The sequence below is a fragment of the Salvelinus fontinalis genome, chromosome 14, assembly GCF_029448725.1.
Source record: "Salvelinus fontinalis isolate EN_2023a chromosome 14, ASM2944872v1, whole genome shotgun sequence".
NCBI classification, from domain to species: domain Eukaryota; kingdom Metazoa; phylum Chordata; class Actinopteri; order Salmoniformes; family Salmonidae; genus Salvelinus; species Salvelinus fontinalis.
In genome coordinates, this window is record NC_074678.1 from 42,748,806 (window position 1) to 42,765,025 (window position 16,220).

The window sequence follows — 16,220 nt, forward strand, 5'->3', positions numbered from 1 at the left end:
AAATGTTATGGTTAAAAATGTTCATGTTTTACTGTGACTTGTTGTAGGCTCCTAAGTGAACCATAAGGTTAAAAACCAAACCAAATTAAGAAAACTAAACTAAAAATAAATAAAAATAATAATAATAATAATAATAATAAAAAACTAACTAACTCCGCCAGAGTGTCTCTTCTGGGTCACTTTTGCCGGTCCCAAGCCCGGATAAAGGAGGAGGGTTGGAATTGTGATATAAAAAAAAACAAGAATCGACAGAAGAAAGTTCATTTGTAGTTCTAAACATATTTAGGGTGTTTTTTACTCACCTTTTGTCTCTCCCACGACGTTATTCCTCTCTCCTACAGCGTTCATCACAATTACATGCGCATGGTCAATTATGCAAATTAGGCGATTACGTCATTTAGCGACTTTCAGGACAGCCAATAGCTACTTTCCTTACTGAGGAGTTTGCAACACTGTTTCCGAGTTGTCTTGAACGTGTTCAATACGTTGTATGATGACGCGTCGGTGCTACGTGTCTAGGAAGTAATCCAGTCAACATGGCGACGCAACAAGGAGATGTTGATGAACTCTTCGATGTGAAAAATGCTTATTACATTGGCAGTTATCAACAATGTATCAATGAAGCCCAGAAAGTTAAGGTAATTATCTGCTGATAAACCGTTTGTGCAACATGGCTAATAGCTAGTCTTTCTGTAGTCTCGATGTAATACGTTTGAACTGGCTAGCTAATCAGCTAACGTTAGTACTAGCTGCTAACGTTAACATCTCTGTTATAAAAGCAATTCAATGAACTAATAGATGATGTTAAATCAAAAACATCACCTACTTGCTATTTTCCTCTTTACAGCCATCAACACCTGAGAAGGAGGTTGAGAGAGACATGTTTCTGTACAGAGCCTATATTGCCCAGGTAACTTCATAATTGCACAGATGGCGATATATTTATTAGAACGTCAAATTACGTGAGTGTAACCTTAGTGTCACTGTGCAATAAATTACTATATTGTTTTTGTCTAATCTTGAACTATAACTTTATCATCTGAAGATGCCTCCATTTTAATTGCCATTAAGACACTGCCTGTCAGTATTGTATCAGTTTTCATTTGTATAATTTCAGAGGAAGTATGCTGTGGTGATGGATGACATCAAGGCCAGCTCCTCGCCAGAACTCCAGGCTGTCAAGATGTTTGCTGAATATCGCGCCAACGAGGGCAAAAGGTTTTATTCCATTAAACAGTCAATATAACAACCCAATTAATTAAAGTGAAATGCTTTTTGTCGACTCCTCTGGTGGTGTAAAAATATTGCTGTCTTTGTTGCTTGTGCAGGGATGCCATTGTGGCTGAACTTGACAAGAAGATGAGCAAGAATGTAGATGTGGCCAACACAACCTTCCTGCTCATGGCTGCATCCATTTACTACCATGAGATGAACTCGGATGCTGCCTTGAGGACCCTGCACCAGGGAGAAAGTCTGGAGTGGTAAGGACGATCACAGGATACTATTCACGTTTGTAGCCCCTGTTATTATGTGTTATGTGATACGTGAATGTCCCTCTTTTTTTTCAGCATGGCAATGACCATTCAGGTGTTGCTGAGTTTAGACCGTGTTGATTTGGCAAGGTATGTCCACTTGACACACACCATCTGATTAAGTAACTTTTTAAGTACTTTTAAGTCAATTTAGTTATAAAAGGATTCAGCAAATTGAGCATATGATTCAGTGTTGGTCATATATGGTTTGTTTACTTATTTTGACACGAAGGAAAGAGCTGAAGAAGATGCAGGAGCAAGACGAGGATGCCACACTGACCCAACTGTCCACGGCTTGGGTCAACATCGCTGTTGTGAGTATCAGCCCATAGCGAAGATCCCTGCATGCTATAATACATCATTGGAGCGGGCCTCATTGCCCCTCACCTGAAAGAAATGGGCTTTTGACAGAGCACCACTCTCAATGGAAAAGTGTCATCAATTTAGGACTGAAGTCCACTCAATTTCTGTCTTCTGATCAACAGAAGAAGAAAAAAAGGACTTGACGTTCCCTTTTTTTTCAGGGAGGAGAGAAGCTGCAGGATGCTTACTACATCTTCCAGGAGATGTCGGATAAGTACTCCCCCACTTTGCTTCTGCTGAATGGCCAGGCTGCCTGCCATATGGCCCAGAACAAGTGGGAGGAGGCAGAGGGGGTTCTCCAGGAGGCACTAGACAAGGTCATTACTTACCTCAAATGCACTCTTATCTTAATCAACTGTAGACATATTTCAGAGATTAATTTGTAGATGTGTAGAGGGGTGTTTAAATATAGATGAACACTATTTGATAGCATAACATTATAGGGTGTTACAGTGAAGACATTTTAATAGTACAATTTGAATTAGTTAAACCAATTAGTGGTGTCTGTCTTATCCAACCACATCAATACAAGTTTAGTGTCTTCATAAGCAAAATTCTTGCAATTTTAGCAATTGACCAGTAGGTGATAGAAATACAATAGTAATGCAGTTATATTCATATTTCAGAAAATGTGATGGAACATGTATGAATGAAGCGGGATAACGAGCGAGGTCATACAGTGCATCGAGACATTTCTGTGAGGAAAAAGAGGGAGTTTTCCAACCTCTTATAGAGTCTGTTTTTCCCCTAACAGGATAGCAGCCACCCTGAGACTTTGATCAACCTGATTGTGCTGACCCAGCACTTAGGCAAAGCTCCTGAGGTGAGACTTTGCATCAGTTTTGCCACAGATACTGAGAAATGTTTGTCGGACATTATCAAAGCTTTGGAATGACAAAAGGGGGTTTATTCAATTTGCAGATATCTTGCACATTAGTGCCCTTCTCCTTGAATAGCAATAAACTTCAAAGTTCTAGGGATAAAGCCCCCCCCCAAAGAAATTGAGGTGATAGTGAGTAAATGATCAATAGAATCTTGACTATCTACAGAATGCTTTCTTCAATGGGGGTCAAAGTAATCACTGATTACCCATCAAGGTTATTTAACTCACCTGAGGTGTATATAGATAAGACCTTGTTCTAATGATTTATGATCAATGTTTTTATAGGCATGAATTTCCTTAGCATCAATCTGTTTTGTATCTGTTTGCAGGTAACCAACAGGTATCTCTCTCAACTGAAAGATGCCCATAGAGCTCACCCCTTCCTTAAAGACTACCTGACCAAGGTACGTTGATTACATTTGTCCTTACACAGTTCTACTTCATCTTGAAACAATGCATTCTTCCTTGTTACAGCTGTTGGTCAACCTTAGCTTTCTTGGAGTAAATGAAATTATTTCATTGGTGAGCACTGCAGCATATCTAGTCGAAGCATTTAAAACTAGTTTTGACTTTAATTTCATAGTCTTCACTACACATAATTCCCAAGTAAAAAAAAGTGTAAATCAACATTGAAAAGTCAGGTTGTTTTATTCGTTAGACCAGTTTATTTCTGTCCACAACAGTGTCGCTAGTTAAACATTTTCTACCGTGTGTTAAATGCTTCTCCTTTTTTACCTCAGGAGAATGAATTTGACAGACTGACAATGCAGTATGCTCCCACTGCAACTGCGTGAGACAATGGAGACATCTGTTTGGACCCCAAAACATTATTAATACTGGACAAACAACTGATTGCTCCATATCTTTTTGTCTATCAATATGGGAAACGGCAAACTGTATAAATTAAAATTGACATGCATGTTTAGAAATTTGAAGAATAAAAAGATTGAATAATAATATTATTACCTTACACAGATTTTCTTTATACTCACACGTGCAGGTATTTGTAGTACATGAAATGTCCCTTCTGATAATGTCTCTTTGATGTTTGTAACATCTGCATTTCTCTCATTGAGAAATGCCTCCTGTCACTGTTTCCTTTTAGCATTCCTCTAAAATGTACAATAAATGTTTTATGACCCGGTTTACACCCAGTGTGAGTTTTTTGGTGTATCTGTACTTTACTATTTATTTTTTTGACAACTTTTACTTCACTACATTCCTAAAGAAAATGATGTACTTTCTACTCCATGCACTTTCCCTGACACCCAAAAGTACTCGTTACATTTTGAATGCTTAGCAGGACAAGAAAATGGTCTAATCCACACACTTATCAAGTGAACATTCCTGGTCATCCCTGCGGACTCACTAAACACAAAAATAAGGAAATGGTGCCGTCTGATAAGGAATTTGAAATGATTTATACTTATACTTTCGATTCTTAAGTATATTTTAACCCAAATACTTTTAGACAAACTCAAGTAGGAATTTACTGGGTGACTTTTACTTGAGTCATTTTCTATTAAGGTATCTTTACTTTTCCTCAAGTATGACAATTGGGTACTTTTTCCACTGGTGTCAGTGTGAAACCAGTGGTGGAGGGTACACACAGTTTATCAATAATTTTTTTGCCTAATAGTTTACCCACCTTTTGCGGAAGAATGTATAGGGAGCGTTACTTTTTTCACCGCGATCAGAGTTTACTCGCCTTTTTCTTCTTTTTTTTACCGTTCTATTGAAATTCGTGGATTATGGCCCGACGAGACCTCACTAGAGGTAGACAATGTTTCTCCCTTTATGTGTTTGAAATGATACATTTTGTAAATCAGTGGGCCATTAAATTCATGAAAACCTTGCAACGTTGCAGTGCTTGGTTCTTGACAGACTCTAACCGGTGTGTCTGGCACCCTACTACCATACCCCGTTCAAAAGCACTTACATATTTTGTCCATTCACGCTCAGAATGGCACACATATACAATCCATGTCTCAAGGTTTAAAAATCCTTATTTAACCGCTGTCCTCCCCTTCATCTACACGGATTGAAGTGGATTGAACATGGAGTAAATGCATTTCATAGTATTTTAATGTGTTTTCTGGAACAGTCGACATCGTGTTGTTGGTGTGCATCGTTCTGCTGTTACATGTTGCGCTGTCGCTTTAAATTATCTCAGTTTTTAAAAAATCCCAGTAGTTGAAAGTAGTGGACCATAATTACGTCACAGCTCCTCTGCTTTTTCTTCATTCAATTAGTTAGAATGGTTTTAGGTGCGGGTGCTGAACATTATAGTCGTGCCAGTAAAAACGTTTACTAGCAGTACTTTTAATATTGTAACCAGAGAGGTTTCAAGTGCCGTGTGGAATCATGTTCTACATTGATTCCCATTAAAACAGCACGCATTTTTCTGTCACTTGTCAAGACGCAGCATCACAGACACCACAGGACACGACTAGCAGCGGAACGACAGAGGAAGGCGAACATTGTGAGGATATCTGGACGTTTATCGGCGTTACTGGTTATTTTCTTAGCATTAGAAATGTTTCAGGACCACTGGTTTGGTATCTGTTAGGAATAGGTTATTCTAGTTGATGAAATGACGAAGATATGTTATATAAGGCGAATAACGGAGATCAGACAGAATTTAACGTTGGCCTCACAAGAATCGCATGTGATACCTCGACTGTACTGCTCTCTAGTATGGCACATCTTTAGTTTAGGTAGCTATCCAGATAGCTAATAATACTTACTGGATTTGTTTTTCTTGGAACACGAACGTGATTTTACAGTTACATCTAATCTCTAATAGATTCAACTGACGTTAGCTAGTTTGGTAGCCGTTTTAAATGCTGGTGTATCCGGTATTGTGTACATTTAATTTAGCGAGCTAGGCGTCTAACAAGCTAACGTTACCAACATTTTGATGTAGTATGCGTAAAAGAAGAATTGCCAAAATTCTGGCCAATGTTTACTAGGTCATAGAATACAGTAGCTTGTAATTCTAATAATTATAGCTAGGTAATTAACGTTGGCTATTAAATAAATCCAGCCGGTTTACCCATGGTTTTTGTAGGTTTATAATCCAATCAGACATAAATTGTCTTCATGTGAAATGAGCCCACGTCCTAATTTAGAAACAAATAATTAACATTAGGCCACTTGAGACTAGGTTAAGCTGCTTAAAGTTTTTTTTTTCGTTTTTCGTTTAGCTTTATAACTAGCTAGATACAGTAGCTTGAAAACGTCGGGATCTTGCCTGGCTACCTTCTAAATCGCCGTTTTTCGTGCCGCCACAATGGACAGTCACACCGATGATGACAGTATGAGAGTCGGGGAGGTGGAACCCATGCCTGGCTATACGGCTCTCGTAACGAGAGCGTCTGCTGTGATGCTCAATGCCCTGAGTGACTGCAGCGCGTGCGGTCTAGAGCTCTCTAAAAGGACGCTCCTGGATAACGCTTATATTACATGGACCGAAATCGGCCTTTTCTTCATGTGCGCCGTTATGTGGACGCAGATACGACGGGGACTAACAGAATGTCTGTTCAAGGTAGATACACCCCCACACCCAGCTTTCCCCTCAGTTTTACATACTATACATTCACATACACTTTTCTTCACGAAATACAGCATTTCCCTCTTTACTTCAAGAACCATGAGCCTTATTCTCGTTCCCTAATTACAGGAGCCTTCTATCAGAGTTCAGCCTTCATTGGGTGTTTATAAAGGCGTTTATGTCACATGTTTCATATTCCTTGCAGTATTAGTGAAATAAGATAACCATTGTATTTCAATTATGATGAATTACATTTCACTTTTCAAGCCCACCACAGGTTATATGAAACACTGGTCCTTTTCTCTCTGGTATAAAAACATAAATTATTCTCCTTGCTGAATTCAACAATTGTTGTCTACTGTACTGGGGCTTGTCCTCCTGACAAGTTCATCATGATGCCCATCAAATTGAAGCATATGAGGAATACCTTTGTTCTGAGGAAGGCCTACACGCTACACTCAGATACCTTTAGTGTGTCAACTTGTAGTTCCCAACCAGGGGTTCTACGAACACAGGGGGTACTTGAGAACACTAATGAGACCATAGGCTTAATGGTAAAATGCACATGAGAGGGTACTTTATGCGTACTCCGGGCAGAGCAAAATTCACTGTTGTAGTCAAAATCAGGATCAGATACCAGGAAACTGATTCACTAAGACTACGGAAACCCTTCACCTCAGCTGATGACTCTGCAATAAAATATTAACTCCCGGGTTACAAAGACCAGAGCAGAGATGTGGCAAGCAAGCTTTGCTGAGGAGATTAAGGACACATACATGGAAGCCACAGACAGCACATTTTTTCTACGAGTGTAGACTATCTAGAACATCAAAGGGTTCTTCGGCTGTCCCCATAGGATAACCCTTTGAAGAACGCTTTTTGATCCAGGTAGAACCTTTTTGGGTTCCATATAAAACCCTTTCCACAGAGGGTTCTATCTGGGAACCCAAAAGGGTGCTCTTATGGGGACAGCCGAAGAACCCTTTTGGAACTGTTTTTTTCTTAAGGCCGTAGACTGATGAGGAAATCAATGCATGTGAGATCTACTACTACAGTAGCATTATCTCTCAAGCTACTGTCACAGCACTAACACAAGTGGGCTAAGACAGTGGTTTCCTGGTGCGTGTTCAAACTATCATCAAAAAAGCAATATTCAGCAATTCTAGGTTGTTTTGTCATTTATTTTCGAGTAGCCTAGTAGCTAGCGTCTATTTTATTTTCCCCACACACATTCAGTCAGTTATCCATCAATGAATGTGTTACACCTCATTAGCATATCTTTGCCTATCAATGAATTAATACATTCATAATCCTCCCAGCTTTTGGCTCCATGACAGTAGTAGGGGACTCAAAGCTCTGCTGAGAGATACACAGACTCTGACTCTCCCGCCACGGGTATCATTTCAGCTAAACCAAGAGTATGGCAAAGTGACAGGGGAAGGAGTTTTGTATTCAGACCCCTTGACTTTTCCCACATTTTGTTACGTTACAGCCTTATTCTAAAATTGATTAAATAAATGTTTTCCATCATCAATCTACACACAATATCCCATAACGACAGAGTGAAAACAGGTTTTTAGAAAAATTATTACTTAAAAAAAAACAGATACCTTATTTACATAAGTATTCAGACCCTTTGCTATGAGACTTGAAATTGAGCTCAGGTGCATCCTGTTTCCAGTTTGGAAACACCAAGACTGTTCCTAGAGCTGGCCGCCCGGCAAACTGAGCAATCGGGGGAGAGGGCCTTGGTCAGGGAGGTGACCGAGAACCCGATGGTCACTCTGACAGAGTTACTTTATGGAGATGGGAGAACTTTCCAGAAGGACAACCATCTCTGCAGCACTCTACCAATCATGCCTTTATGGTAGAGTGGCCAGGCGGAAGCCACTCCCCAGTAAAATACATGTGACAGCCTGCTTGGAGTTTACCAAAAGGCACCCAAAGGACTCTCACACCATGAGAAACAAGATTCTCTGGTTTGATGAAACCAAGATTGAACTTTTTGGCCTGAATGCCAAGCGTCACGTCTGGAGGAAACATGGCACCATCCCTATAGTGAAGCATGGTGGTGGCAGCATCATGCTGTGGGGGTGTTTTTCAGCGGCAATGTCTGGGAGACTAGTCAGGATCGAGGGAAAGATGGACGGAGCAAAGTACAGAGAGATCCTGGATGAAAACCTGCTCAGGACCTCAGACTGGGGTGAAGGTTCACCTTCCAACAGGACAACAGAGCTAAGCACACAGCCAAGACAACGCAGGAGTGGCTTCGGGACAAGTCTCTGAATGTCCTTGAGTGGCCCAACCAGAGCCCGGACTTGAACCCGATCGAACATCTCTGGAGAGACCTGAAAATAGCTGTGCAGCGATGCTCCCCATCCACCCTGACAGCGCTTGAGAGGATCCCCAAATATAGGTGTGCCAAGCTTGTAGCGTCATACCCAAGAAGACTTGAGGCTGTACAACAAAGTATTGAGTAAAGAAAATAGTTATGTAAATGTCAAACATTTCAGTTTTTTTTTCTAAAAAACAGTTTTTGCTTTGTCATTATGGGGTATTGTGTGTAGATTGATGAGGGGAAAATATTATTTAATCAATTTTAGAATAAGGCTGTAACGTAACAAAATCTGGAAAAAGTCAAGGGATCTGAATACTTTCCAAATGCACTGTATATCAATTATCACGTTGAAATCCATAGCTCGGTAGGGGGAGATGAGGTTGCGTGTCCTGTTAACTAACACAGCTCTAACTCACAGAATATAGGACTAATGTGTACATCACTGGTTAGAGGACAGTTTGTAGAAGACATCTAGCTACATTTTGAAGTGATGCATTTTGATTCAAGTGGGTCGCCAATGTGGTAAGTGTAGCGCAACACTTTTTGGTTAACTACTTCCATCGATATCACGCTGAAATCAATAGAACAGGGGGCAAACGTTTTGGAGTGTAGCACTTTTTAAACTAACACTATTCAAAGGCTACACGGAAACTTGAAATAACCTACACATCTTTGGTTGAATGAGAACTTGTAGAAGGCTTATATCTATATTTTGGAATGTTGGATGTTGATTTCGGGAGGCTGCCATCACGGGAAAGGGAACAGACCACTATTTCTGTTAGTTAACGTAAACCCAGGGATGGGCAACTTTAATGTAAAACATTGTGAGCAAAATATTTTAGTGGCCCCCCTCTTGACAGCAAGATTTTGTAGTTTTTGTTTCGGAGTTAATTTCGTGCAATTCTATACATTTTATCTTGGGGTGTAGAGAAAATGTTGCCGTTTTAAAGCAAGTTTGCTGCAATTCTACACATTTTGCCATGGGTCGGAGAGGAAATTGAACTTTTTTACACTTAATTTCCTGCAATTCTACACATTTTGCCATAGGATGGAGAGAAATGTTTGCTGTTTTTGATATGATATCTGAGTGAGACTGACTAACAAAATCATTGGGGATCCCTCATCCAGTAATTTGACCATGATAAGTTTAGATAGTTTAGCGGCCAGTCAACTTAGCAATCTAAAAGATGTTAGCTGACATGGGCTAATTGAGTGACTAACAGTGACTGACATAACAGAAGAAGAACTGCTGATGCACGACCACATTTCGAAATTGCACCTTGTGTATTCTACTATTCTAACTCGCAACAGTAAGTTGAGACCCGACTGAGTAAAAAAAGAAAGAAAATAGGGGTGGCCACCAGTTGCCCATCCCTGACTTAAATTAATCATGACGAGGCATAGGATATCAACAGTGTAAACAGTTGGCTGCTATTTAAGTGATTGTTTGTCAAATCCATGTATTGGTGTGTGGCCAGAGACTTTTATAGAGAGACCTTATCAAATTTGTTGTGCCATTTCAGTCCTGCGCATCCCAACGTGTGACAAAATCAACAGTAACAAACCAAAGATATTGATCTATTTTAAGCAATCAGTCTTATGTCATCATGGTGACTATAAACCTTTATAATAATATCACCAATCTGAGGTAAAATGGATGTGTAATTCCACTCAATTCTTTGAGGTGAAAATGTAAGCTTGTGTAAGGTATTAACAGAAATGGTCCTATTTCCAGGGAAATTAGTGGAATATACAATACTTTAATATGGCAAAATAATTCTATGTCAATTTAAAGTGACAGTATATGTTGCCCACTCAAACGATTTCACACTCATTTAACCATTTACAGAGTAAAAAAATGCTCTCAAACACAATTTAACCGGGTACTATAGACTAGCCTCTCCATAGTGTCTGTGCAGCAGCCTGATCGTTTGACGTCCCTACTAATATGACTAGGATTGGCCTTTGGCTGCTGGACAGTAAAATAACGTTGATTTGTAAACCAATAGAACATGCAATAAATGCTGGTTCCAATGGCATGAAATTAATATAATTTGTATGGTTTTATTTTTCACTAAGCTAGGCTACTTTGAAACAAGGTAAGACATGCTTCATAGAATGACATAAAACATCCAGGTTTTAAACAATTATGTTTATGGTTAAATCGTTTCTAAATGCTGACTGCCTCCGTTCAGATTCAAGGTGGGTGATGTGCTGTGCTGGCCTCGTGACCATTTGATCTGCACGAACTGTTATGCTGATGAAGGAGGACCCAAAAGCGACGAAATAGAAACAGAGTCTTTATTCCAGTCTTAGACAAAAACGATACTCCTGATATATCTAAGGTAAAAACAAAACAGGAAAACTGAAATCCTCTCGTCAGTAGAGATGAACGACTGGAGACGCGACCACTAGACACCTGCTCACACGCAGCATCTGATGAAGGCAAAAACACGATAGGGCGGAACAAGGACACAGAACAGCAAACATCAAACAAGAATCCGACAAAGACAGAAGCAGAAAACAGAGGGAGAAATAGGGACTCAAATCAGAGGGCAAAATAGGGGACAGGTGTGAAAGAGTAAATAAGGTCGTTAGGAGAATGAGAACCAGCTGGGAGCAAGAACGGAACGATAGAGAGAGAGAGCGGGAGAGGGAAAAAGGAAGGAGGAGAGAGAGGAAATAGAAAGAGGGAAAGAACCTAATAAGACCAGCAGAGGGAAGCACAGGGACAAGACATGAAGATCAAAGACAAAACATGACAGTACCCCCCCACTCACCAAGCGCCTCCTGGCGCACTCGAGGAGGAACCCTGGCGGCGACGAAGGAAATCATCAATCAACGAACGGTCCAGCACGTCCCGAGATGGAACCCAACTCCTCTCCTCAGGACCGAAACCCTCCCCCTCCACTAAGTACTGGTGACCACGTCCCTGAGAACGCATGTCCATGATCTTCCGTTCCTTGTAAATAGGTGCGCCCTCGACAAGGACGGGAGGGGGGGAGGGAAGACGAACGGGGGCGCGAAGAAAAGGCTTGACACAAGAGACATGGAAGACAGGGTGGATGCGACGAAGATGTCGCGGAAGAAGCAGTCGCACAGCGACAGGATTAACGACCTGAGAGACACGGAACGGACCAATGAACCGTGGAGTCAACTTGCGAGAAGCTGTCGTAAGGGAAAGGTTACGAGTGGAAAGCCACACTCTCTGACCGCGACAATACCTAGGACTCTTAATCCTACGTTTATTGGCGGCTCTCACAGTCCTCCCCGCTGACGAAGGCAGACCGGTAATAAAGTCTAAGGCGATCTGAGACCATGGTCGAGAAGGAATGGGAAGCGGTCTAAGACGACCGGCAGGAGAAGAGTTACCTGACTTAGTCTGCGCGCAGTCCGAACAAGCAGCCACAAAACGGCGCGTGTCCCGCTCCTGAGTAGGCCACCAAAACCGCTGGCGAATAGAAGCAAGCGTACCCCGAACGCCGGGGTGACCAGCTAACTTGGCAGAATGAGCCCACTGAAGAACAGCCAGACGAATAGAGACAGGAACGAACAGAAGGTTACTAGGACAAGCGCGCGGCGACGCAGTGTGAGTGAGTGCTTGCTTTACCTGTCTCTCAATTCCCCAGACAGTCAACCCGACAACACGCCCTTCAGGGAGAATCCCCTCGGGTTCCGATGGCGACAATCGATGAGAAAAGTAAGCGCAAGGATGGACCTTATCGTCAGACTGGAAGCGCTGGGACAGAATGGCTCCCTCGCCCACCTCTGAAGCGTCAACCTCGACAATGAATTGTTTAGTGACGTCAGGAGTAACAAGGATAGGGGCGGATGTAAAACGCTTCTTGAGGAGATCAAAAGCTCCCTGGGCGGAACCAGACCACTTAAAGCAAGACTTGACAGAAGTCAGAGCTGTGAGAGGGGCAGCCACTTGACCGAAATTACGAATGAAACGCCGATAGAAATTAGCGAAACCGAGAAAGCGCTGTAACTCGACACGTGACTTAGGAACAGGCCAATCGCTGACATCCTGGACCTTAGCGGGATCCATCTGAATGCCTTCAGCAGACAGATAATCATCGAGAGCCTTACGTTCGGGAGCCGACAGAGAGAATAATCTACCCCGAGGAGAAGTGGTCCCCGGATGGAGATCAATACAACAATCATACGACCGGTGAGGAGGAAGAGAGTTGGCTCTGGACCGACTGAAGACCGTGCGTAGATCATGATATTCCTCCGGCACTCCTGTCACATCACCAGGCTCCTCCTGAGTAGAGGGGACAGAAGAAACAGGAGGGATAGCAGACATTAAACACTTCACATGACAAGAAACGTTCCAGGAAAGGATAGAATTACTAGACCAATTAATAGAAGGATTATGACATACTAGCCAGGGATGACCCAAAACAACAGGTGTAACAGGTGAACAAAAAATCAAAAAAGAAATGGTCTCACTGTGGTTACCAGATACTGTGAGGGTTAAAGGTAGTGTCTCATATCTGATACTGGGGAGAGGACTACCATCTAAGGCGAACATGGGTGTGATCCTCCCTAACTCTCTGAGAGGAATGTCATGTTTCCGAGCCCATGCTTCGTCCATAAAACAACCCTCAGCCCCAGAGTCTATCAAGGCACTGCAGGAAGCAGCCGACCCGGTCCAGCGTAGATGGACCGACAAGGTAGTACAGGATCTTGATGGAGAGACCTGAGTAGTAGCGCTCACCAGTAGCCCTCTGCTTACTGATGAACTCTGGCCTTTAACTGGACATGACATGACAAAATGTCCAGCAGAACCGCAATAGAAGCAAAGGCGGTTGGTGATTCTCCGTTCCCTCTCCTTAGTCGAGATGTGAACACCTCCCAGCTGCATGGGCTCAGTCTCTGAGCCGATGGAAGGAGATGGTCGAGATGCGGAGAAGGGAAACCCCGTTAACGCGAGCTCTCTTCCACGAGCTCGGTGACGAAGATCTACCCGTCGTTCTATGCGGATGGCGAGTGCAATCAAAGAGTCCACGCTGGAAGGAACCTCCCGGGAGAGAATCTCATCCTTAACCTCAGCGTGGAGTCCCTCCAGAAAACGAGCGAGCAACGCCGGCTCGTTCCAGTCACTGGATGCAGCAAGAGTACGAAACTCTATAGAGTAATCCGTTATGGATCGATCACCTTGACATAGGGAAGCCAGACCCCTGGAAGCCTCCTTCCCAAAAACTGAACGATCAAAGACCCGTATCATCTCCTCCTTAAAGTTCTGATAAACGTCAGAACACTCAGCCCTTGCCTCCCAAATAGCTGTGCCCCACTCCCGAGCCCGCCCAGTAAGGAGTGATATGACGTAAGCGATCCGAGCTCTCTCTCCAGAGTATGTGTTGGGCTGGAGAGAGAACACAATATCACACTGGGTGAGAAAGGAGCGACACTCAGTGGGCTGTCCAGAGTAACATGGTGGATTATTAACCCTGGGTTCCGGAGACTCGGAAGACCAGGAAGTAGCTTGTGGTACGAGACGAAGACTCTGAAACTGTCCTGAGAGATCGGAGACCTGAGCGGCCAGGGTCTCAACGGCATGACGAGCAGCAGACAATTCCTGCTCGTGTCTGCCGAGCATTGCTCCCTGGAACTTGACGGTAGTGTTGAGAGAATCCATAGTCGCTGGGTCCATTCTTGGTCGGATTCTTCTGTTATGCTGATGAAGGAGGACCCAAAAGCGACGAAATAGAAACAGAGTCTTTATTCCAGTCTTAGACAAAAACGATACTCCTGATATATCTAAGGTAAAAACAAAACAGGAAAACTGAAATCCTCTCGTCAGTAGAGATGAACGACTGGAGACGCGACCACTAGACACCTGCTCACACGCAGCATCTGATGAAGGCAAAAACACGATAGGGCGGAACAAGGACACAGAACAGCAAACATCAAACAAGAATCCGACAAAGACAGAAGCAGAAAACAGAGGGAGAAATAGGGACTCAAATCAGAGGGCAAAATAGGGGACAGGTGTGAGAGTAAATAAGGTCGTTAGGAGAATGAGAACCAGCTGGGAGCAAGAACGGAACGATAGAGAGAGAGAGCGGGAGAGGGAAAAAGGAAGGAGGAGAGAGAGGAAATAGAAAGAGGGAAAGAACCTAATAAGACCAGCAGAGGGAAGCACAGGGACAAGACATGAAGATCAAAGACAAAACATGACACGAACTGTGCCTCAAGTATGTCGACAGAATAAAGCTTTTCGACGTTAATGTTAATTAAACTTCATTATATTTGTCAAACATGACTATATTAAAGTTTATGCTAAATTAAAGTTTGGCAGATTTTTGTTGGTGACTCCCTCATGTCCGCATCGAGTTGGACATGAGGCTGTATGCATATCACCTACACTTTGACTTGTAGGCCCTTTTATTTACAGTGCCTTGCAAAAGTATTCATCCCCTTTGGTGTTTTTCCTATTTTCTTGCATTAAAACCTGTAATATAAATATATTTTTATTTGGATTTCATGTAATGGACATACACAAAATAGTCCAAATTGGTGAAGTGAAATGAAAAAAATAACTTGTTTCAAAAAATAAAAATACGGAAAAGTGATGCGTGCATATGTATTCACCCCTTTGCTATGAAGCACCTAAATAAGATCTGGTGCAATCGATTACCTTCAGAAGTCACATAATTAGTTAGATTGCACACAGGTGGACTTTATTTAAGTGTCACATGATCTGTCACATGATCTCAGCCTATATACACCTGTTCTGAAAGTCCTGTGAGTCTGCAACACCACTAAGCAAGGGGCAACACCAAGCAAGCGGCACCATGAAGACCAAGGAGCTCTATAGATCAGGGTTGGGTTATAAAAAAATATCCGAAACTCTGAACATCCCACAGAGCATCATTTAAATCCATTATTAAAAAATGAAAAGAATATAGCACCACAACAAACCTGCCAAGAGAAGGCCGCCCACCAAAACTCACGGACCAGGCAAGAAGGGCATTAATCAGAGAGGCAACAAAGATAACCCTGAAGGAGCTGCAAAGCTCCACACCGTAGATTGGAGTATCTGTCCATAGGACCACTTTAAGCCGTACACTCCACAGAGCTGGGCTTTACGGAAGTGGCCAGAAAAAAGCCATTGCTTAAAGAAAAAAATAAGCAAACACGTTTGGTGTTCGCCAAAAGGCATGTGGGAGTCTCCCCAAACATATGGAAGAAGGTACTCTGGTCAGATGAGACTAAAATTGAGCTTTTTGGTCATCAAGGAAAACGTTATGTCTGGTACAAACCCAACACCGCTCATCACCTCGAGAACACCATCCCCACAGTGAAGCATGGTGGTGGCAGCATCATGCTGTGGGAATGTTTTTCATCAGCAGGGACTGGGAAACTGGTCAGAATTGAAGGAATGATGGATGGCGCTAAATACAGGGATACACTTGAGGGAAACCTGTTTCAGTCTTCCACAGATTTGAGACTGGGACGGAGGTTCACCTTCCAGCAGGACAATGACCCTAAGCATACTGCTTTAGCAACACTCGAGTGGTTTAAGGGGAAACATTTAAATGC

At 42.5% G+C, this 16,220-nt stretch overlaps 2 protein-coding genes across 2 annotated transcripts in view; both read left to right on the plus strand.

The window, feature by feature from the left end:
- Window positions 1-490: 490 nt before the first annotated feature.
- LOC129810900 (coatomer subunit epsilon-like) lies at window positions 491-3,922 on the plus strand. Its single transcript, XM_055861879.1, has 10 exons — window positions 491-638; window positions 848-910; window positions 1,118-1,218; window positions 1,329-1,481; window positions 1,569-1,622; window positions 1,765-1,846; window positions 2,057-2,212; window positions 2,650-2,718; window positions 3,108-3,182; window positions 3,519-3,922. Exons 1-10 carry the CDS (start codon window positions 537-539, stop codon window positions 3,570-3,572), a joined length of 909 nt encoding a protein of 302 aa, XP_055717854.1. The 5' UTR covers window positions 491-536; the 3' UTR covers window positions 3,573-3,922.
- A 1,067-nt stretch (window positions 3,923-4,989) lies between these two features.
- Window positions 4,990-16,220, plus strand: part of LOC129810903 (ceramide synthase 1-like) — a 44,378-nt gene continuing 33,147 nt past the window's right edge. The window contains exon 1 of the mRNA XM_055861885.1: window positions 4,990-6,325. Within this exon, the coding sequence (XP_055717860.1) occupies window positions 6,071-6,325 (255 nt within the window). The 5' untranslated portion in view covers window positions 4,990-6,070. The remainder of the gene's footprint in view (window positions 6,326-16,220) is intronic.